The sequence below is a fragment of the Cydia splendana genome, chromosome 21, assembly GCF_910591565.1.
Source record: "Cydia splendana chromosome 21, ilCydSple1.2, whole genome shotgun sequence".
In the NCBI taxonomy this organism is placed as follows: domain Eukaryota; kingdom Metazoa; phylum Arthropoda; class Insecta; order Lepidoptera; family Tortricidae; genus Cydia; species Cydia splendana.
The window spans coordinates 10,172,138-10,197,118 of record NC_085980.1 but is presented as its reverse complement, the minus strand read 5'-3'; the positions used below and the strand labels follow the sequence as shown (position 1 = coordinate 10,197,118).

At 38.4% G+C, this 24,981-nt stretch overlaps 1 protein-coding gene and 1 long non-coding RNA gene across 2 annotated transcripts; both read left to right on the top strand.

The window, feature by feature from the left end:
- Positions 1-2,962: 2,962 nt before the first annotated feature.
- LOC134801225 (uncharacterized) lies at positions 2,963-3,677 on the top strand. The gene is made up of 2 exons (XR_010145650.1): positions 2,963-3,234; positions 3,398-3,677. It is a non-coding gene; the product is annotated as an uncharacterized LOC134801225 (long non-coding RNA).
- An 837-nt stretch (positions 3,678-4,514) lies between these two features.
- Positions 4,515-24,353, top strand: LOC134801019 (protein TRC8 homolog). Its single transcript, XM_063773518.1, has 2 exons — positions 4,515-4,984; positions 22,550-24,353. The coding sequence occupies exons 1-2, from the start codon at positions 4,741-4,743 to the stop codon at positions 24,310-24,312; spliced, it is 2,007 nt and encodes a 668-aa protein (XP_063629588.1). The 5' UTR covers positions 4,515-4,740; the 3' UTR covers positions 24,313-24,353.
- Positions 24,354-24,981: the final 628 nt, after the last annotated feature.

Below are 24,981 nucleotides of genomic sequence, written 5' to 3'. Positions count from 1 at the left end.
ATGTAGCACCGACCGGAAAGTCTTATGTTGTTAAGCATAAGACTTTCCGGTCTATTATCACTTGACTACTACTACTAGCTGCTACTTAGCAGTGCTGATAATTCCGCTACTCGATGTTAGATGTCGACTATGATGAAAACATTAGTTTTTTTGGTACCAAAACTGTTGTATGGAGTAAGCACGCTTGTCTTACTATATTTCGCTATGGTACTGTATTAACTATAAAATTATGGCCTCTAGGGGTCTAGCCAGCCACGGTTAGAGGTACAATTCAATTCAATTCAATCCAATTCAATTTTCGGAACTTATGTACGAAATATCATTTGATATTTACCAGTTGCTTTTCGGTGAAGGAAAACATCGTGAGGAAACCGGACTAATCCCAATAAAGCCTAGTTTCCCCTCTGGGTTGAAAGGTCAGATGGCAGTCGCTTTCGTAAAAACTAGTGCCTACGTCAATTCTTGGGATTAGTTGTCAAGCGGACCCCAGGCTCCCATGAGCCGTGGCAAAATGCCAGGATAACGCGAGGAAGAAGAATAGCAAACATAGGATAAATTAAGACACGAATACATAGGTTAGCTATAGATCAAATCAGAATACATTTATGTTCTATTTAGATAGAGTTAGAACAAGAAAAGTCTGCAGCGATTTTGATAGCTCACGCAGTGCAAGTGTTATTTTAAACGTCTTTGAAATTATGATGTATAAATAACACTTGCACTGCGTGGGCTATCAAAATCGCTGCAGACTTTTCTTGGTCTAACTTTAAGATAAAAGATAACTCGTCATAAACAGTAATAAACACTGTCAACAGTGTCAACCCTGTAAGAAAAAGTCAAGTTGCCAACCCTTAATATTCTTTATTTCGAAGTTCGACGCTTTACGAAGCAAAACTTTTTGATGTTTTTTTCTGTGATAGTCGGTAAACGAGCAGACGAACCGGCTGATGGGCAGCAATCACCGTCGCCCATGGACATTGAAGAACCCCATGTTGTAGCGTAAAGAAAATACCTCGGGAGGTAAAGTTAGACCAAGCCATAGAGAAACAAATTGCTCACTCCATACACCAGTTTTGGTACCAAAAAGACTAATATTTTCATAACATAAGATAAGATAGATGTAGCACCGACCAGAAAGTCTTATGTTGTTGAGCATAAGACTTTTCGGTCTAGTGCTGATAATTCCGCTACTCGATGCTAGATGTCGACTGTGAAAATATTAGTCTTTTTGGTACCAAAACTGATGTATGGAGTGAGCACTCTTGTCTTACTATAAGATGGTCAAGCAAATCTTGTCAGTAGAAAAAGGCGCGAAATTCAAATTTATCCCTTCGCGCCTACATTTTTCAAATTTGCCGCCTTTTTCTACTGACATGATCTGCTTGACCAAGTTATATATTATGTTTCTCTATGACCAAGCTATGTTGGCAGGGATTTTAATAGCCCAGGTGCCATAATTATATTTTGATCCTTTCTAATTTCTTGGCTTTACGCGCTCTTTTAAGAGTGGTATTCCATCTGTCCAATATGTTCGTCCAATGTCATTGTGTCTCCTCCTCCTCCTCGCGTCGGTTTCCTCAATGCTGAGGGTCGTGACCATCTCGTCGAAATAGTTTTGTGCGGACCACTCGGCACACTTCTATCTGCTGCCTCGTGGAGAGCGTCGTGTATAATTATACGGTGGTGTCGAGGGTGCTGCGGACCTGGTCAGTCCAACGTATCGGGCTCCTGCCCCTAGGTCTGTTTCCTTCCACTTTGCCAGTGACCACTAATTTTCCGAAGTACTCCAGAATCCTTCGTAGGCAGGTGGTAGAAAGCCTAGCTCGTCTGGATCTTGAGCTCCTGGAGAATCGATACGTTGGTGCGATGTGCTGTCCAGGGAATCCCCAGCATCCTGCGCCCTGCGCCATCATTAATTAAAATGTGAGACAAAATAGGGTCATTGCACTAGTTTTTGTCCAGCTCTAGTTTTCGTCCACTTGACGAAATTTGAATATAAACCTTTATTGTTGCACAAATTTGGACTTATTGCAATCCTTAAAATCCAAACAATTTATCTATCTACATAAAAAATATATTTCGCAAGTAGCAAATTAAAAATGAAATGTATTATTTGCTAATCCGTCAAGTGGACGGAAACTGACACTGGTCGGTAAACTGACACAATTACCCTACACATTGGACAAAGAAAATGGACAGGTGGAATACCACCCTAAGCCATCCAGCATATATTTTATGTACTAAACTTCTTCTTTAAAACGTAAAAGTAACAAAAATAAATTGGTAATAGCAGAAAAAACCGGCCAAGTGCGAGTCGGACTCGCAAATGAAGGGTTCCGTACCATTATCTATAAAAACGGTCACCCATCCAAGTACTGACCCCGGCCGACGTTGCTTAACTTCGGTCAAAAATCACGTTTTTTGTATGGGAGCCCCACTTAAATTTTTATTTTATTCTGTTTTTAGTATTAGTTGTTACTTATAGCGGCAACAGAAATACATCATCTGTGAAATCATCATCAGACGGACGGACGGACGGACAGCGGAGTCTTATTAATAGGGTCCCGTTTTTACCCTTTGGGTACGGAACCCTAACAAAAAAAGTAGTAGACGTATTAAAAAAAACCGGGTGCGAGTCGGACTCGCGCACGTAGGGTTCCGTACCATAATGAAAAAAAAAACGGAAAAAATGCAAAAAAGAAAACGGTCACCCATCCAAGTACTGACCACGCCCGACGTTGCTTAACTTTGGTCAAAAATCACGTTTGTTGTATGGGAGCCCCATTTAAATCTTTATTTTATTCTGTTTTTAGTATTTGTTGTTATAGCGGCAACAGAAATACATCATCTGTGAAAATATCAACTGTCTAGCTATCACGGTTCGTGATAGCTATACAGCCTGGTGACAGACAGACGGACGGACGGACGGACGGACGGACGGACGGACGGACGGACGGACGGACGGACAGCGAAGTCTTAGTAATAGGGTCCCGTTTTACCTTTTGGGTACGGAACCCTAAAAACTACTTACTAGATCTCGTTCAAACCAATTTACGGTGGAAGTTTGCTTGGTAATGTACATCATATACTTATTTTTTTTTAGTTTTATCATTCTCTTATTTTAGAAGTTACAGGGATGGGGGGGCACGCATTTTACCACTTTGGAAGTGTCTCTCGTGCAAACTATTCAGTTTAGAAAAAAATTATATTAGAAACCTCAATATCATTTTTAGGGTTCCGTACCCAAACGGGTCCGTCCGTCCGTCCGTCTGTCTCATGAACCGTGATAGGCAGTTGAAATTTTCACAGATGATGTATTTCTGTTGCCGCTATAACAACAAATACTAAAAAGTACGGAACCCACGGTGAGCGACTCGCACTTGTCCGGTTTTTGAAGACCTATCCATAGATACCCCACACGTATGGGTTTGATGAAAAATAATTTTTTTAGAGCTTCAGTTCTAAGTATGGGGAACCCCCAAAATTTATTGTTTTTTTTTTTCTATTTTTGTGTGAAAATCTTAATGCGTTTCACAGAATACATCTACTTACCAAGTTTCAACAGTATAGTTCTTGTAGTTTCGGAAAAAAGTGGCTGTGACATACGGACGGACAGACAGACAGACATGACGAATCCATAAGGGTTCCGTTTTTTGCCAATTGGCTACGGAACCCTATTGCCTGAAGTGTTTTTTTTATTTAGTTTTGCCGTTGGCCGAAAGAGGGCTCTTAATTTAACTCAAAGATTAGACAGCTTCCTTCATACTGCTAAGTTCCTTATAAAAGTGTAAGATGGCGCTAGCTGCCTTCTGTAAAGTGCCACTATAAAATTTATTGACTAATGCCTTAAATATATAAACATTGAAATATGTCGTCAAAAATTAGTCAAAAATATTTGATTAGCAAATGAAAAAAATATTTACAACTTAGCCTAAGCGCGCACCACGATTTTAGTTTTTGCGACACGATTTTAGAATCGCGCTGCAATATATAAAGTCGCGGTTTGTTCATTCTCAACATGGATTTCGTACCAGTCGTTTGTCATGAAACGTTGTCTTTAATATGTGATCGCTGTATGACTTTGAGTATTTATACCACAAAGGTGATCTCCTTCTATTTCCATAATTAAATGGTCAACATCTAGCGTCTTCAGCAGCAGGTTCCGACATGTTGACGCTTGGAGAGCGATATGCCGACTGAGGACTGAGGTCCGGGTGCGATTTTATTATCGCAGTGCGCGCGGGGCCATACAACTCCGTATGCCGCAATTCACTTTGCGACAATCGCGTCGCGAGCAGTCGCGGAAAAATGTGACAAATCACAATTTTAAAATCGCTGCGATTTTTTTGTCGCATATGTGCGCACTGCCATATAAACACATACGTTACATTTCTGCGACTAAATTATCGCGCGACAAAAAGTCGTGGTGCGTGCTTGGCCTTAATTTTTTTTTCCTTCGCCTTACCACCTGTTTACTTATCTGTCAATTAGTTTCACACATAGCAACACAGTATAATACTTATTTAAAGATGGCAATTTTAAAATTCGTAAATGTCAACTTTTTAATTGTCGCAAAAATTTCAGTCATATTTTCTTATTAAAATTACGTGAATCAAATATTAAATAAAAAACTCGGGGAGCACATCGATACCAGGGACTGGTGTTCGCCGCGTATCGGTTGTCTCGGCTGTGAGAATAAGTTGTTTGTGTTGGCGCGTGGGACGGCTTCATAAATGAATAATGTCTCTGAGGTCGAAGGCGCTGGCTCTGGTGGAGGTCCTGCTGCGAGTGCCGCCGCTGTTTGTGGTGGATGAGTTCCTGAAGATCAGCCTGGGGCTGCCGGTGTCAGGCGCGGACGAGGTGACGCTGCTCAGCAATGTGTCCATCGACCACGTCGATTTACCCGACTCTGAAACCTACTACGACGCGAACTTTTACAATGCTTTCGTGTTCACACTGATGAAGTTCCTCGTTTGCTGTATAGGTAAGCTATTTTTTTAATTTAACACAGTTTAAGCACGGCTGTCGCAAGACGGCCTGAAGGTCCTTTCATTTTTCTGTGTTTCTCAACACTTAAGTTTCAATGTCGAAATGTTTATTCAGATCTTGTGCCGCCACAAATTGGCCGATTTGTTGGTTTTTGTAACCATTTGGCTACCTTACGGTCTAGATAGATTAGATTTGTTTAGTAGCAAGGTCAGACAAACATGGATAAGAAACAACAAAAATAAATTTATGGCAGTACTGATGAAAACCAGTATATTAACATTCCACATGAGTATCTTAATAATAAAAGACTAGGTTGTAATAGATATTTGTGTTTAGTTGACAAAATTGACTGAACAAAACAATAACAAGTAGCCCAATAATAGGTCAATCAAAAAAAGCAACCGTCATCAAAAATAGCTTATACTTCACAAATAATTTAAAAATATTTAGATGATATGCATAATAGATGATATTAACATAACAACTTCTTGATGAATCCAAAGAGGTTAGACTATTTATACAGGGTTTTAAATACTTGTCAACAATTCATGATTACTCATTATGTGATCTATAATAAAGAGGTCAAAGTTTAATTTGGATATGTGAGATAAACTGAGGAAACTTCGCTCTGTATCTTTAACTTATTCATATAATTATCAGAATAATTAGAGACCTTAACCTGTAATACTTGATAATGATACCGTGAATTTATACAGCTTAAGTAGCCAAATGTATGGTTAACATGACCTTTGTTATATTGTTGGTAATTTGGGCTGTCTCTATCTATTTGACGCTGACTTTACCATGCCACAGGTAGGTAATATTACATCATATCATGTTAACAAAACAGCCTTTTAAGCAAGATGTGATGGTATAGCTATACAACAGGCTCAAATCTTTGATGCACCGAGATCATGTCAGGATGCCAGTCGCGACATCAAAATAACTGCATGCTTCTGACTGAGCTAAGCCAGCTAGACTAGAGCTAGGCTAGAGATGAATTTTGATAATGTGGTAATTTTGAAATAATTTGGGATAACGCAAGGAAGAAAAAGAAGAAGGTAATTTAGAAAATTGCAAATATCTGCTAAGAACCACATTCTTTTGTAGGCACCACTAAATATTCTAAGCATTGTAGTAGTGTAAGTAAGTCTTGCAAAAGTATAAAATGCTTGTGGTTGAGCAGTTATTAGCTATATCAAAATTACGCTGCTTTCAAAGTCGCCCCAATGCACTTTATGAAAATAAATTAATTATGGAATAGTGATACATTCACTCTTCTTCTTGTTGTCCTAAGCCTTACCCGTTATCTGGGGTTGGCTCTCCTTGTCTGCCTTCTCCACTGTTCCCGGTTTTGGGCTACGGTGTTGTCTACCCCTATCTCTTTCAGGTCCTTCTGGACCGTCGTCAACCAGTGATACATTCACTATTATCTATTAGGATTATTAGGAATATTAGTAAAGATTTATATTTTCTTTGTTGTTGCTAGTTAAAATTTATTTTTATAGCAACTTCTCAAAGAATTTAATTAACATGCATTATCATTGAGATGGACGGCAACCATTTGTAGGTATTTTACTGTCATTGCACTGGCACTGAACTTGTAATAGTCACTGTTGACTGACGTCAACACAACTATTACTATGACTAGTACAAGACAATATAATTCTTGTTTGTAATAAATTTAAAAATCGGGCAAGTGCGAGTCGGACTCGCGCACGAAGGGTTCCGTACCATATAAAAAAAAAAACAAAAAAAAAAACGGTCACCCATCCAAGTACTGACCACTCCCGACGTTGCTTAACTTTGGTCAAAAATCACGTTTGTTGTATGGGAGCCCCATTTAAATCTTTATTTTATTCTGTTTTTAGTATTTGTTGTTATAGCGGCAACAGAAATACATCATCTGTGAAAATTTCAACTGTCTAGCTATCACGGTTCGTGAGATACAGCCTGGTGACAGACGGACGGACGGACGGACGGACGGACGGACGGACAGCGAAGTCTTAGTAATAGGGTCCCGTTTTACCCTTTGGGTACGGGACCCTAAAAATTGTGTTTTAAAACCATTAAAGAACATGTTTAAAAAATATCCACCATTTTGATACAGCTGGCTTAATAAAGGAGCGTCGCGTCATCAAAATTTGTTTGACCCTTGTGTCTTGATACCCTCACAACGCTAAACATTCCAAACATCTTTTGCTTGCTTGGGTAACAACGACAAATTAAACTAAAACTTTGCCCCCTTTTAAAACAAATAACTATAACTATTTACTAATACTTTAATAATGTATGTATAATAAATAATGGTAGTACATTCTTGTGTATTCATATCATACTAATAATACCATATTATGGTATTTGTTTAAATATTTGGCAAACTGATGATGCTGGTGCATAGTAAAAACTTTCTCTTGTGTCTGAGCATATAAATAACTTGAATCATTAATTCATGAGAGATATACATTATATTTATAGAATGTTATTTCATTTGGTCGTCTTCTTACTATTAAACCGTATTATGTATTATCAGATGTTTCGATCTGTATTTCATTAAAAAACACGAAAGTATGTATATTGCGTAATCCAGCAGCCATAATCTTCTTATCAAAGTTATGTTGAACGGGAAGTGAGAACCCTCATGGGAGCCTGGGGTCCGCTTGACAACTAATCCCAAGAATTGACGTAGGCACTTATTTTTACGAAAACGACTGCCATCTGACCTTCCTACCCAGAGGGGAAACTAGGCCTTATTGGGATTAGTCCGGTTTCCTCGCGATGTTTTCCTTCACCGAAAAGCGACTGGTAAATATCAAATCATATTTCGTAGACATTTTATATTAAACTAATAATAAAAACTAAAAATAAAATGAAAACTTAATTCAGGCAACGAGTGGCCCGTAGATAAGTAACTTAAAACATACATATTATAAAATAAATATCTTAAAACTAAAAACCTCAAAACACAGTTTGTGATGAATTACGCAATCCCGCAGTGTCAGGGAGCCGGCCGCGGAACCACCGGAACTCGACACCCTTCGGCCAAAACTCCTTGCTGAAGGTCGCTAGACGTTCAGTTGGAACGTTCACCACAAAGAAAAATCTCATTGTGTCGTGATTCCAACTTCGCGTTCCTTAAAACAAATCCGGAATTTACTCTTACAGACTTTACGATGTCATCGACCTTCGTAAGGTAATGTAGACGGTGCTCTACTGCACTGATTCTGACTAGCTGGTTTCCTTCTCTTCTGTACCTTCTTGAAACCATCCATGGCTGCATCTGTAACTGTAACTAGAGTAATAAAACTGACTGACAGTTACCGGTCTCAAAATTTACAGAATTGACGCTAATAATCGGCTGGTAACAACAATGGAGAGTGCAATGCGCCAGTCCATCGCTTACTAGTAGAGTGACAGCGACTGACGCTGACGTACTAAATTACCTCAGGAATTCTTAACTCTTTAACTGTCGATTGATGGACCTTTATGTCTTTGCTATAACACTACGTACGTATTACGACACTGTCAGCTAATAAAGCCATTGTGGACGATACAGCAGCGTCAGCAACACAGTTAGCTGAACATTGACAGACCGTATTTACGTATTCCGTATGTCGGATGATGGTGCCTCAGTTGAAGACGGCACTCACGCCGTACGCGCAGTTATTTTTAAAAGTCGCTGAACAAATGTGGTCAGTTTGAGGACTACAGCCTACAGTTTAATTTTTTGCTCGTGTTACAGGCACACCCTGTATACAGGTGGCCAAAAAATAAGTGCATTCCCGTTGCCAGGGAGGTTTTGGGATTATACTGAGCAACTTTTACTATCTGAATAACCCCGAAATCGCGAAAAAAATATTTGGGTGTTTTATACATTTTGGCTGGTCCATTTTCTATGGGAGGGTAAACTTTTTTTCGCGATTTCAAGTATAAAAGTTGCTCAGTAATCTCAGTATAATCCGCAACGGGAATGCACTTATTTTTTGGCCACCGTGTATACAGATATATTAGTGTGCATGTAATTGACATAATATGTCTACCAGACACGGTTTTGGCAGCGGCTACTATTTGAAAGAAACGCAAGCGACTCGAAAGAATAATAGTCAACACTGTTAACTTATAATTTGTAGACCGTATTGCTAAGACATTAAGGTCTCTGCCCACTACACCGTATCATACCATGACCGTAGTAGGAACGTGTCAGGCAAAAAATATTCTTTGTATTAAAAAGTATGAGACTATGCCCACTAGCCCGCTCCGACACCGACCATACCCGTCGCGTGCCACGCACGGACCGTCAAAAATTGTCATCGAGGATATTTTGCCGGTGCCGAAACGCTCCGTGCACGGCAGGCAACGTTGCCAGAACGGTGCGTGCAGGCGGCGAAACGGTGAGCATACGGGTTATAACCGCTTATGGTCACCGTTCAAAGCCCGTTTTAAACTCATTGCCATATTTCTTGCTCGCTCTTGCCGGTCTGATAACTATTCGCTTGCTCTTTCTGACGAGTCTTGCTCTTGCGAAAAAACGCGGGTACTAGGGGGATGAAACTAGGGAATGCAAATCGGTTATTTTTTGTATGGAAATAACCGCGGTTTCGGTTAATAACCGATAATTTCCATACAAAAAATAACCGAAAATAACCGATTTGCATTCCCTAGATGAAACGCGCATGCTACGGCGATTATAGGCGGATGCTATGGGGATGATACGCGGTTCCTACGGGCACTAAACCCGTTATGTAAGGATATGAAACAACGTGGACACGGTGTAGTGGGCATAGTAGTCCGTATCGCGTTAAATTCCGTGCCTGATACGTTCACAGCACGGTCATGGTATGATACGGTGTAGTGGGCAGAGACCTTTAAGGTCCTCCATTGGCCAGTTAGGAGTCTCTTGGTACAGTACACAGTCGTCTTTGTTTCATGAGGTGACAATTTCCTGTCTGAACGTATGAACATCAATCTAGTCAAAGCGATGATTAAGAGGCCTAGAGATTTACAAGACGGACGGAGTTCATAAATTTTTCTCTTTGACATTTTTTGTCGCTCATTGTAAAAGGTAGGTATAGAGTCGGACCAAGAAAAGTCTGCAGCGGATTTGATAGCCCACGCAGTGCCAGTGTTATGACGTATAAATAACACTTGCATTGCTGCAGGCTTTTCTTGGTCCGACTCTAAAAGCATGCTAAACATGACATAATGACTGTAACAATAGCAAGGTTGATCAGACAAAATTGTTACATAGGTACAGTCGCCATGAGATATATCGGAGCGGGCAGGTGCTCAAAAATATCGAAACATGCATTTAAACATCTCAATAAGGCTGCGTACCCACCAGTGATGTGCGAGGATGCATAGCGAGGGATGTGTTTCTTAAGAACCAATAGAATCACTTCATTTTTAACGCCTCAGCGCTGCACTAGTCGGCAATTTTCTATTGGTTCTTAAAAAACACATCCGTCGCACATCTCTGATGGAAAATCTTGGCCGCTCCGTGATATCTCATGGCGACTGTACTGAATGTCTAGGACGCTCTAATAAATCGCTAATCTTCCATTATTGAAGTAACTCAGTAATAATTTAATTTATCATTCTGACGAAGCGCAAATGTTATCTTTGTTATCAATGGTCAGCTGATTGTGACGAAGCGGTATACAGTGTGGAAAGATAAGTCGGGCCCTGGAGGAAACTACCTTAAATCCTTAGCTGGCTCATTTTACTTAAAGGAGACAATAAAGGAGAAAATAAAGGAATTATTTTTAAAAAGAAACAAAACTGCATTTAAAGATTTTTCTTTTTTTCTTCAATTTGGCTTGTCTAAAAAAATCTTGAGTACTAAATATTAGATTTTATGGATATTTTGTACGACAGACAAGTCTAAGACCTAATGTTTCTTGGAGAAATGTTATCATTAACATTAACTGTATCGACTAGTAGAATAAAATTGCGAGTGTTTATTTTTTGGAATTTTTACTTGGTTCGAGTCCCGGGGGAGGCAAGCGAGTTTTAGAAAATCTTTGATTGCAGTTTTGTTTTTTTTTTTAAATAAAGGAATGTCTCCTTTAAGTAAAATGAGCCAGCTTAAGGATTTAAGGTAGTTTCCCTCCAGGGCCCGACTTATCTTTCCACACTGTATATTCCGTACATTACAATATTGACAATATGTGTCGTTCTCAAGCAAAAAGTCCCACTTCGTCGCTTGCAATAAAGACGCTTTTACAGGTTCTTCTTGACGCTTAACCGCTGAACCGATTTCGTTGAAATTTGGTATAGAAATAGTTTGCGTCCCGGAACAGGACATAGGATAGATCTTATAACCAAAATCATCTTTTGAAGGTGTGAAAAGTGGCGTGGAAATTTGTACGGGAAATCAATAACCGCTGAACCGATTTATATGAAATTTGGGATGGTCTACATCTTTGATTTAGTTAAAAATGATGAAAAAACATGACTTCAAACCTAAACTTAAACAGTATTAACTTCAAGAAGTCAATTCTGAATTCCCCCCCTACACCTCATTTCACACCTTTAAAGGATGATTTTTGAGATAACTTATTATATCCTGTCTCGGGACTCAAAATATATGTGTACCAAATTTAAATTAAAACTGTTCAGCAGTTTAAGCGTGAAGAGGAGTTTAAAAGAAAGTATTTTAATAAGTTTATATGTTTTTACTTCGGAATGGTGTCAATGTGATACCTTAACTAAATTTGGTACTGCGAATTTATACGAAAACGATACCAAACATGGCCTCGTAGCTTTACTGTTGTAGAAGTCAAAATAAAATTGAGAGCCCTAAATTCTTATTACTTGCCCAAACTTGTGTAGAAGGAAAAGGTAAAATAAAAGTCTTCGGCAGGAATATAAGACACAAATATATATTTTTTTTGCGTTACTATTTCATTCATCAAATATAAACATACCTTGATTATACTATTCTAGTGAGATCCTCATAGATAAACAAAAACATTTACTTAAAAAATTACAAGGTCGAAATGTCACGGAACTTGTGAGAGTAATATGTGAAAAATATAAACTTTTATGACAAAAAAAATCTGGACACAATTTAAGAATCACCCAATTGCGTCGAGGAATCATCTGTATTTTTGCTTGTTTCATTACCTCCTCGCTTCTTTTTTGTTCTTTGTATTCTGTAGCAATTTGTTAGATCTGAAAATACAGATAACTTGCGTCGTCACGGATGTCGATTTATAGGTTTTAGGGAGTGCAGAATTCGAAAACGATGATCATTTTATAATCCAAGATGGCGGCTACGTATTTTGTCATAAAAGTGGAATCCAAAATAGTCATCATTTTCGAAATCTGCGCCCCCTAAAAACGACATCCATAACGACTTTTATGATATAGTGCATGGCCGCCATCTTGGAATCCAAAATAGTCATCATTTTCGAAATCTGCGCCCCCTAAAACCTATAAAACGATATCCATGACGACTTTTATGACATAGTGCATTGCCGCCATTTTTAAATTGAAAATGTTATCATTTTCGAAATCTGCGCCCCCCCAAAACCTATAAAACGACACCCATGACGACTTTTATGACATAGTGCATGGCCGCCATTTTGGATTCCAAAATGGTCATCATTTTCGAAAGCGGGGCCCCCTAAAACCTATAAAACGACATACATGACGACTTTTATGGCATAGTGCATGGCCGCCATCTTGGAACCCAAAATGGTTATCATTTTCGAAATCTGCGCCCCCTAAAACCTATAAAACGACACCCATGACGACTTTTATGGCATAGTGCATGGCCGCCATTTTGGAATCCAAAATGGTTATCATTTTCTAAATCTGCGCCCCCCAAAACCTATAAAACGACACCCATGACGACTTTTATGACATAGTGCATGGCCGCCATTTTGGATTTCAAAATGGTCATCATTTTCTAAATCGGGGCCCCCTAAAACCTATAAAACGACATCCATGACGACTTTTATGACATAGTGCATGGCCGCCATCTTGGAATCCAAAATGGTTATCATTTTCGAAATCTGCGCCCCCTAAAACCTATATATCGACACCCATCTCGACTTTTATGACAAAGTGTTTTGCTACCATCTGCATGCAAGACATTTCTATTATTTTTACGTACAAAAATGGCCCCCTGTCAACTTTCAATCGAGATTTAATCGATAATTTATTCGATTAATATTCAGATTAATTCAATTTCAATCTATGTTAGGTCGACTAAACTAATCGCGATTAAAATTTGAGAATTAACTTTCTTTATTCCATTAATTAGTCGAATAAACAGTTAATCGATTAATGCCCATCTCTGACCACGGCATTCTTACACTTTGAGAATATCTGAAAACAAATCAACACAAGGAGCCATTTTGCAAATCCAGTAACATACCAGTAACTTTGTTATTACTTTTGACAGCGCGTGTCATGTGTCAACACAGAGTCGACACAAAGTCGAAACATTGCAACTACTTTGTGACTGCAATATTTCTCAGCCTTAAACCATATTTATACATCATAATTAACAAGTTTCGTAGTATGTAAAGCGTTATTTCTGTTATTTAAGTATAGTATACGCATCGAAGTACTAAAAATGCTTCAAATAAAATAGTTATGAACACAGGCACTGAGAAGTAAACAATTTCATTTCCGGCTAAACTAAAACAATGTGGTGGCGCGTTGATTATATTACACTTAGTTTATCAAATCACTCGAGCAGTTTAATTCCCCATAATAATTTAAGTCATATTGTAATATAAATGCAAACAATATATAATTACGTCTTGTAATCCGTTTTAGAGATGGCGTATTAATGTCACTTATTTTTATTTAAGTATTTTTCCATCTGACAGTTTCCATTTGACAGGAACAAAATGAACGAATGAACGAATGATTTTGGCATAAAGTAGTCGCAAACCCGAAACAATGTGTGCACACGGCGACCACACTTTATGTCACTTTGTGTCATGTGTCGACCCTTCCCCATTTCTGGTAACTGTGTCGACACGGCGACGACTCTGCGACTGGAATTGTGACCGAAACAGACGGTGTCGACACAAGATGTGTCAACACCGCGTCGTAACGGCGACTGGAAATGGTTGTATGGGCAGGAGGATGCGGCACATTATGCGCCAACTCTGGTTAACATTTGAAAATCCAGTTCCTACAGAACATGGTGCCGTAAAGCGCTACCTATAGTCTGTTCTTTAGGTATTTAAATAAAAGTAAACAAACAATTTGTACATTTTCGGGTAGTTATAACATTTGTTGGTTAACTGACCAATTACAAAACCGCCTGGATCAGTCACTGAACGACCTGACTTTAACCTACCTACATTATTTGATCATGTAATATTTTCATCTACCCTCAACTGGCTTAAGGAGCCATTTGAGGGTAGATTTTGTTTACTTTTATTTAAATAATAAAATAAAGTTTAAATACCTAAAGATACAGAGTATAGTTTAGCTGTCAGACTCGGGGCCTGATATTTTTACATTTTATACCTCTTCTAATACAATCAGCTCTTTGGTTTTTAGCTAGATAGCCAAACTTGACACTCCGTCACTAAATTCTAAGGGCATGGGAAAGTCACTTCGCCAATGACAAAATGATAAACTGCAACAAATAGTAATATTGGTTAGTTGCTACTTGAAAAATAGATGTCATTCACCTTTGCGTTATTTAGTGACCTTGAAAGTTGTCGTCGCGACTTGCAATGCAGTAAGTACATGGTCGCGCATATCTCGTCGAAAGGTAGCCATAGGAACTCGTCAATACCATCGGCCACACTACACATCGGTATCTGGGCTTTAACCGCGAAAATCGAAGTTTGCAAATTGCGGGCATTTTTTCTCTGTCACTCTTAATTACGCCTTCATTGGAGTAAAAGAGAAAGATCCCCGCAATTTGCGAAATTCGGTTTTCGCGGTAGCCCCTCTGTACATCGGTGGACCTTATGCCTTTTGTAATAAGGTCCACCGATGTATTAGTTAGGAGTGTTGCTGTTTGTACAAAAACGCAAACACATTAAGGCTCATTAACACATTCACCGCTGAGCTACGGTCGTAGCCGATAACATGGTAATCATGGTATATAGCGAAAATGCTTCGTAGAGGCAAAACGCTAACGTGTCGTGATTAGCGCTGAATGGGTTAAAAGGGTCCTGAAAAGTACTTGATAGACATGCAACCAAAAAGTAGAGTTACAAAAAAAATGTATATCAAAAAGTATTTTTTGAGTAATTTGCTTTGTCGTACTTTCTTTGACTTTAACAGATTGTCAATTTGATATTACTCTGTAACCTCTATCTATTTTGAACTTTAGGACGTACAAATAAAGGTTCGTTTTGCATTTGTTTGCGTTTATAAAATAAGCGTTTCTAAAATCAGATAGGTGACTCATCCACGTGCTAAACAAACAAAATGGCGTGTTTTAGTGCAAAAACTTGTTGCTTACGACTTACCTATATTGCAGCCAGTTGTATGGCTGTGGTCATTGAACGCAAGTGAATTCACGCTTTTTAGGGTTCCGTACCCATAGGGTAAAACGGGACCCTATTGCTAAGACTTCGCTGTCCGTCCGTCCGTCCGTCCGTCTGTCACCAGGCTGTATCTCACGAACCGTGATAGCTAGACAGTTGAAATTTTCACAGATGATGTATTTCTGTTGCCGCTATAACAACAAATACTAAAAACAGAATAAAATAAAGATTTAAGTGGGGCTCCCATACAACAAACGTGATTTTTGACCGAAGTTAAGCAACGTCGGGCGGGGTCAGTACTTGGATGGGTGACCGTTTTTTTTTTCGTTTTTTGCATTATAGTACGGAACCCTTCGTGCGCGAGCCCGACTCGCACTTGCCCGGTTTTTAAGCAAGCATAGATTATATGGTTAATATTGAGATAATTAAGTCATTATCTTTTCTTTCGTGACCAAATTTCCCGTCCTATAGTATTTGTACTGACATATAACTAGAGATGTGCGCCGATGGCAAAATCATCGGCGGCGGCGTCCGATGATTTTTTGATCGGCGGCGGCGGCGTGATCGGCGTGAAATCGGCGTGGCATAATTTTTGATACTGCATGAGAACGTGGCTGTAGAAACTCTACATTAAAGCCTTCTGAATATTTAATAGACTATCCAAAACATATTATGTGTGTTTTCTAAATTATTGCCGAAAATTATATCCCATCATGTCACTTGGCAACCATATATTACCAATACCAACCTAACGGTTACCAACGGTATGTTTAAATATGAAAATAAAAAGTTAATGTTAGAATAAAGATGTCACCGTTTTCGAAAGTAAACGTCTCTGGCAGGTTGATTCGCTCAACAGAATGTCTTTGAAGTATCCCGTTTTATGGAATATTAAGGTCTACTTTGTTTTATTTACTGCTAGCTTAGTGATGATACTTGGTGATTTAAGTTCCTATAGGTAGGTATAATTGTTTAGGTATAGCTTATTACGAAGCTTTATCCTGACTTTTATAATTTTGATTGAAATATAATATATTGTTAAGTAAAAGAAGCTGATAATCTGAAGAAGAATTGATCGTGTGTAATTTTAGATGAATTTGTATATTATGTGATAAATAAATCAAATAAAGTATTAAAATAAATCAAATCATATCTATCATAAATGATGACCCTTATGCGTGTCATCAGCATCATACGAGAAATCATAAAATACGCAATTATAATCGTGGTGACAGCTTGCTCTCCAGCAACATTCTAAGAAGAAAATAGCATGTATATCGCTCCTTGAGAAACACAGTGTCATTAAGCGAAAAACGTGTTTTTTGGGTACAGAGCTTTAAAATTTTCGAAATCTTCAAACGTCTAAAACTAACGTTCTAGTGATAAAAGTAAGATTTTTTTGCTATGTTTTGTTAGATTTTTAACTAAGCTTGTTAGCCGTTAGAGTAAACTGTGTTGTTTTTGTTTAATTTATAAGATAATTCAATTAAAAGAAAATTGAAATGTCACTTTTCCGTTTATTTTTGCTTAATGTCACTTGACGTCTTCGCAATATAGATTCAATTTCTGGAAAAGTGACACTATATCCTGTTATTTGAAATAAATTAACCTTTATTTCAATGAAAACCCGCAAATAGAACCATTTTACATGGATGTCAATTAATATTTATTAAAGTAAGCGACATTCAGTTCCAAAAAATTAGCAAATTAGACTATTTTTTCTTTAAAATTAGAGTATTCTTAGCTTGTTTTGTTTGGCCATATTTTTACGATCAAAAATTACCAAAGTATTTAAACAAAGGGGAGGATAATAATTGGGGGATAGGATGTAAGGGGCCGGAATGGCATGTTACGGATTCCAAACCAGCCTCTCTTGCTCGTGGTCACCCTGTTGAATAACAAACGAGTTAACGAGCCTCTGACGATCCAACAACCCGCACTGGACCAGCACGGTGGGCTTATGGTACAATCTCATTTGACAAGTACGATCCTTTGTTACGGCGCTAAGTGCCCTGTAAAAGTGGTACCTACTAAGAATCCCCGGGCGGAAGATACCCACAAAAAGATTTTAATGATCCATGCAAGAAAAAAGAACTCCAACACCTATAAAGGCCGCACTTTGATAAACGAAGAGCGCAGTTCAGTGGAACTGAAACACTGCGTAAAATAAATTAATGGGACGTTGTGGGGTTGTCAGAAGTTCGAAGAGAAGGCGTGAACCGTTAACCATTTTGGAACAGCCAGCGGACAATATGGAGTAGGCTTTGTCGTCAAAAAGAAGTGGAAGAACAACAATGTCGGGTTATCAAATTACTCCGACAAGGTGGCTGTGTTGACGTTAAGTATATCCCAAATCCAAAAGTCATATACATTAACCCCAATCAAAACTTACGCATAAACATCTACACATTGCGATGATAAGATTGAAGAGTATTACGAGATTATGAGCCCCTAAATCAATCTAGCAATGAAAAGCAGGAAACATGGACCATTGTCCTTGGTGATTTCAACGCTAAAGTCAGATCAAGCACAGATTGGATACCTAACATACTGCTGCTGCTGCTATGATGCTGACATAGTTGGACCACATATGGCCTTGGCAGCAGAAACGACCGTAGTTCTCGGCCTATTCCATTTGCCTTTGGTCAAAACATGAGCGTAAGTAATTCCTTCTTTCTCAAAAAACCTCAAACTCGCTGGACCTGGACTTCACCTGGCGGAATATCACACACGAAATTGACTACCTACTTATATATTTTTATCTGACAAAAGTTTAATTAGAGATTTATGTAGGTAGGTACGTACAATCAATACGTTTAAATTTAGATCCGATCACAGACCCGTGACAGCATAAATAAATTAGCAATTAGGACTTTAGCAATTAATTCATAAATAGGTAAAACACCTAAACAGAGATACACTCTTATTTGTAATTACGATCAGTTTAACTTAGAATAACGAAGTAATTTTGACACCTTGCAAGAAGACACAACAAATACACATTCAGAAGTTCAAATTCAAAATAACAACATTATAAATAGTTAAAAAACATCCGGTATCAAAATTAAACCAATCCGGAAAAACAACAAAAAACTCACAAATGACACATTACATTATTAGAACTAGCTCTTCTGATAGGGTACGAATTCTTCGTCATCATCAGTATTAACTTTATTAACATTATCAACTAAAAGAGTAGTATCAACTTTAAAATTTGTTGTCTTGAATTGCGTTGAGACATTTCCTACTGTAACAGAACAATAGTTTTATGGGTAATGAATAGTGATAATAATAATTAATGTGTGTTTTGTGTCACCTTGTCAGAAATAAAATTGGAACATAACAGACATCTCAAAAATAACTTGCTATTTTTGATTAATGAAAAAGTATCACACAAGACACAAATAGTATTACAGTGGAAACTGGATAAGTGGAACCTGGGTTAGTGGAAAACCTCTTTAAGTGGACCCAAGTTCTCGGTTCCAGTCCCTTGGCAACGAATTACCTCTATAAGTGGAATTTTGGGACCTCTATAAGCGGAATTCATTTTTTCGAAAATTTCTTATTTTTACCTCTGTAACTGGAAGCAGCCGTCTCCGAAACCTCTATGAGTGGAATAGCTCGGCGTTATAAAATTTGTAATTTTAATAAACCGTCACAAGGAGGGTAGTTTGTTTCGTTAACATTATGGTTCGTGTTTTAATTACGTATTTTTTATGAGATCACAAATCGTTCAGTTTGGTTCTTTTAGCCGTGGTGCGGTGCCGTGCTGATAGATAAGCAATGCCTAAGCGCAAAATCAAGTTTTTATATCTCTTCAGGATAAATTAAAAATTATAACAGACTGAAAAAGCAATAGAAACACTGCAGAGTTTTTTTTAATCGCAGCCAAACGTAGACAAAAATGTGTTCGACAGTATTCTCGATATTGAAAGAAATGTGGTAAAATGTGACTCAGGTCAACAAACCAAAATAACGGTTTTTTTTTCATTAAAGTACAATCGGTACATTGATTTATTTAACCATACTGGTTTCTCTTGCATAAATAAATATTAGGAGTGATTTTGTTTAATTGATTTTGTTTTTGAAAATTGTAAACGTGTACTGTGGATTATTTACAGTATTGCATTTTTTAAAGTCAGGATTACATACCGATTTTTTGTTAATACATTCATATTTAAGAAAAGATGATTATTTATTTCTTGATCTTTTATTTGACCATACTATACGTGACCTCTATAAGCGACATTACTAGCATTCACAACCTCTGTTAGCGAGAGCCTCTGTAAGTGAGAAAACGTTTTATTTGAACCTGGTTAAGTGGAAAACTGGATAAATGGAAAACCTGGATAAGCGGAACTAAACAGCCGGTCCCTTGCGATTCCACTTATCCAGTTTCCACTGTATATTATAATTAATAAATATGGGAATCTTACACATACCAACCTAATTCCACAGTCAGTTCAAAATACGGCTCGTACGAATCCCTTCGTTTGACATAATTAATGAAAGTCATGATGTACTGTTTGTCAGATCATCGTTAGTCATAATTCTGAAACCGTTTACTTTTCAGGATTTTCGTAAGGTTGTCCTATAGATAGTTTAGGTTAGGTTAGGTTTGTTTTATGGCAATCCTAAAAAGTTACGCGTTTCTGAGAAAAACCCGCAGGTAGGTGTAGGTATTGTTTGTCCGCATTTTCGTTATGACTAACGAAAATGCGGACAAACAATACCTACATTATGCCTTAAAACTTTATGGTAAAAAATAGAGACTCGTAATGCGGCTATATCTATCTAATTATAAATAGTCGTCTAGTAGGTACCAATAATACAACCCCATTATGAACCTTATTGAACAAATACAACACAGTGACATTAAGCAACGAGTGACATTCATTAACGACACCTTTATAAGCGTTCTGTACCAGTTGTAGTGGCTTTAAGCTTAAAACGACATTTTTCACTTAAGCACGCCCAGTGTCGCTATGGTAAACTTAGCTAGAAATATGACACTACACAGATAATGACGATTGACATGCTTAAACTGCTGTCAGCTTCTTAAAATCACAATGACACTTAAAGTAAAAGAACAGTACGTTTTTATTTTTTGTCAGCATTATGGCTTTGATTTTTAAGCAAAACCGTCTTTATAGGTATAATGTCACTTTACTTATTTCAAAACATTAAAAAATGCAAAAGTACAAGTGTCCTTAAAGGGAAAAGTACAATATTGCTTTAAATTGAGTTTTGATTTTGATACCATATTATAAGTTCAAAGTGACATAGTACGTATAGATACACTATTTCTTATGAAAAGTGACGTACTTACCATTGTATCTCATAGAAAACCGTCACTAAGTAAAAAAATACAACATTCTTCTCTTTAATGACATTGTTCCTATAAGGCAGGCACCTATTCCCTCTATTCGTCATAACGACATTAGCGCCCTCTGGCGGTTCTAATAGAGCTAGGGCGATAGGTGTCTTCGTATTGCGTGCGTTACGATCATATGAGCTAGATGGCGTTATTAACTCAAAAACCCCATTTTTTGGATAATGACGTTATGTTTCTCAAGGAGCGATATGTCCTAGGATATGAACCTGCTATTTTCTTGACTTTAGTTCACTGATTAAATTGACAATCAAGAGACTATTGAAGTAAAACAAAAAAGCTGTGCGATAAAATATCAAATAATAACCTGAGATCCAGAAACTAGATCTTGTTTAAATTAACGCTAAATCGTTATCACAGCTAACACCGCAACGACAAAAATGATGCTAATTTGGTTCACTGGCAAATAATAAGCGAAAAAGCATAAGGTTCTTTAAATTATATCTCTGACACTATCTACTCACTACGCAACATGCAATAAGACACGATAGGTATCAAAATTGCCCACGCCGATTATACGCCGGTCAAATTTATCGGCGGCGGCGGCGTGGAAAAATCGTCGGCGGCGGCGGCGCGGCGGCGCGGCGCACATGTCTACATATAACTTATTAGAACCGACAAGAAAAGAACCGATTTCACTACACAGTTTAAAAATAACATCATTTTATCATCTTCATCAGCAGGTCAGTTTCATAAAATGTACTGTTCGTGAGTAATAACACTTTACAGTACATATGGTCCTATTTTCCCGCACTAGTGCGTAAAATAGCACTTTTCGTGCGTATATCAAACGTTTAAAGGGCCATATGTACTGTCAAACGTTGTACGATAAACGTGCTTCCTCTTTTCAGCACTTGTATTGTAAATAACTATTTTGCTTATAAAAATAAAAATCAGCCCTTAAAACAAAAATAATTAGTATAGTTAGCAATAGTTATTGAGAGAGAGAGAGAGAGAGAGAGAGACGAGTTGCGAATTACCTATTCGCACGTGTATCGTACAACGTTTTACAGTACATATGGCCCTTTAAACTTTTGACATCGCACGAAAAGTGCTATTTTACGCACTAGTGCCGGAAAATAGGACCATATGTACTGTAAAATAATTTTCGAATTCGGTCTAAGAGTCTCCGAGTAATCGATGAATTCAGAACCACTTTTCTTGATATCGGTTAAAAATAGAATAAACTATCATTTATTTTAATGTTAAAAATCACGCGATTGTTTTAATGGTATGGGCTAACTAGCTGACCCTTTGAACCTATTTGAATATGAGCTTGCATTTTTAACGTGTAATGCGGCTATAATAGGCCACACGATGTCAACTCGTTGTTTCCTGATCAATATTCTAAATTTAAAACGTGGGCAATTAAGGATGACGTACAGCGGTATAAATACAGTACAATACCATAACTTTGCTCGAAGTTCTGAAGACTTTACCTAATGATATCTCTAAAACTGGACCAGAACCAGACTATTTTATGCCACAATATAGTGTTAAAACTGCTGATTACCTATATTCTTAATAGACAGTTGAATTTATGACATATCCTCAAAACCAGGTAAAGTATTTTGCGAAATTCAAACGAAATATAGATAATAAGTACGTAAATAATCGGTGTGGATATGAAATATAAAGATTCCCTGTCCAACTGTTTTATGTCATTGCTTTAACTCCCCATTTCTCTTATTTCCAGGATGCATGTCAGCGTTGTGCATATTCGTGCTGTACACGAAGCACCTGATCATCGTGTACCTGTACCTCATGTCCGTGGGGCTGGTGTTCGTCTCCTACTGGACCAACGTGTCCGCCATCAAACAAGTACAGGCGCTCACGCTCGCCGCGACATCCCCGCACCACTCCACCAGCATCCTAGAAGACATCCTCAACCTAAACACCAAAAATCTACTTGATCTCGACGGCCCAGGCATACTAGTTATCCAGAACTTTGCTATACAGTTCACATTAGCCCTACTCTTCAAGAATGTACACTTAGGTCCTCGCCATGCAACTGTTCAGAAGCTTTTACCAGTCAGTTTCATGGCACCGTCCTTTTTGGCTATGCTCCCGGTCCCGCCCAATCTACTTCATCATTCGCCGGTGTTTTCTACTCTGCTGCCACTTTTCCTAGTCAAATACGTGCTCTGGTCTTCAGCGGATAATGTTATACACGTAATTTACGCAGGCATCCAGCATGGCAGGCTGTTTGTAAGCAACTATGGACTTTCCGCCCTTGTTGAGACTGAATGGATGCGCTTAAATGTTCCTTGCGTGCTCCGCGTCTTTTGGGTGCTTCGCGTCGCCGAGCACGCGATACTACTCCTCATGGACAACTATGACGAGGAGGCCGATGAAGGTCTCCGAGTTTCAACTCTGCTAGCCGTCCAATCGCTAGCATCGATGGCGAAATCTCTACTCGTAACCGGCTGTGAAACAATAACCGCCGTCCTTGGCATGACTTCAGTGATCTCATTCTTTTGCCACTACATTGGAAACTTCTTCCAGTGGATATTACTAACCGACGAGGAAGAGGACAAAAGTATTGGCACAGTATCCGCTATACTGTTCTACATACTCGCTCTGCAGACAGGACTGACTTCCTTAAACCCTGAGAAAAGATTTATCAGATTATGCAGAAATTTTTGTCTCTTATTCACCGCTTTGCTGCACTTTCTGCACAATATTGTGAACCCAATGCTGATGTCTTTAAGCGCGTCGCATAACCCAAGCATGCACAGACACGTCAGAGCATTAGGAGTTTGTGCTTTTCTTATAATATTTCCTATATCGTTACTGGTGTATCTGTGGTCGCAGCACTCCATCTCAACATGGCTGCTCGCCGTGAGCGCTTTCAGCATAGAGGTGATAGTCAAAGTTGTGGTCAGTCTGATGATATACTCATTATTCTTAATCGACGCGTACAGAAGCACATTCTGGGAACAACTTGATGACTATGTCTACTATATTAGAGCTTTTGGCAACACCATAGAGTTCTGCTTTGGGATTTTCTTATTCTTCAACGGCGCGTGGATTTTGCTGTTTGAGTCCGGAGGGGCCATCAGAGCGGTGATGATGTGTATACATGCATACTTTAACATTTGGTGCGAAGCTCGCGCGGGCTGGTCCGTCTTCATGAAGCGCAGAACAGCTGTTAATAAAATTAACTCCCTCAGAGAGGCATCCGCAGACCAGTTGGACACTCTGGACGATGTCTGCGCGATCTGCTACCAGGAAATGCACTCAGCAAAGATCACTCGCTGCAACCATTATTTCCACGGAGTGTGTTTGAGAAAGTGGCTCTACGTCCAAGACCGCTGTCCACTCTGTCACGACATACTCTATAAGATAGACAGTGACGTAAACAAAGACTCGGACCAGGGTAACGAGGAGAACAGCAACAACCAGAACTTGCTGCTAGAAGAAGAACCTGAACTGATCTTAGGCGAGGACGTGAGGTGACTCGACGGCCAAAATATACGACCTATAAATTAGAAAAATAATTTGAGTGGTATTTTTTAATGATTTTGTATAGTAAGTTATTGTTTTTTTTACAATCAGACGGATGAACCTGTGATTGCTTGGTATAAAGTCTATTTTTGTCTGTGTGGGTGTTGTGGAGTTTCGTGGCCGAGCGAGGCGAGGGTCACTATAGTCTCTGTGTACTCGAGTGTCGAATGTTAAATTGCGCTAGTGTATCGATCTAACAATTAGAAAGACCAACGGCGAGTAAAAAATAAACACTATCTGTATACAACGCTGTTGTAAAATTGTTGTACGTGGCGTCACTTTAGCAGGGTCACACATGTCCCATTTATGTGATGACAATTTGACTTCCGCATATACTTGTCGCTTTCATGTAAGAGGCACCACTTTGTCAAGGCGCTACTGGTAAATCATTAGAATTCGTTGTTATCTACAGCCGACAAGGTGGTACCTTTTTCCTGAAATGTCACATATCATAACGCCATCTGTTGATGCGATATCACTAAATGTTTCAATACTTTCAATAGATTAAATGGGCCTATGACCTCGCCAAAGAGAATTTGTACTAATACAGTACATTACATACGTACATTTACTTATCTTTCGACAGACGATTAAAACTGTTAGAACGCCATTTGACTTTTA

Excerpts from the sequence above, each read along its gene's own strand:
- LOC134801019 (XM_063773518.1), top strand. The coding sequence starts at position 4,741 with ATGTCTCTGAGGTCGAAGGCGCTGGCTCTGGTGGAGGTCCTGCTGCGA. Across the intron at positions 4,985-22,549 it reads GTTCCTCGTTTGCTGTATAG|GATGCATGTCAGCGTTGTGC; the intron begins GTAAGCTATTTT and ends TCTTATTTCCAG.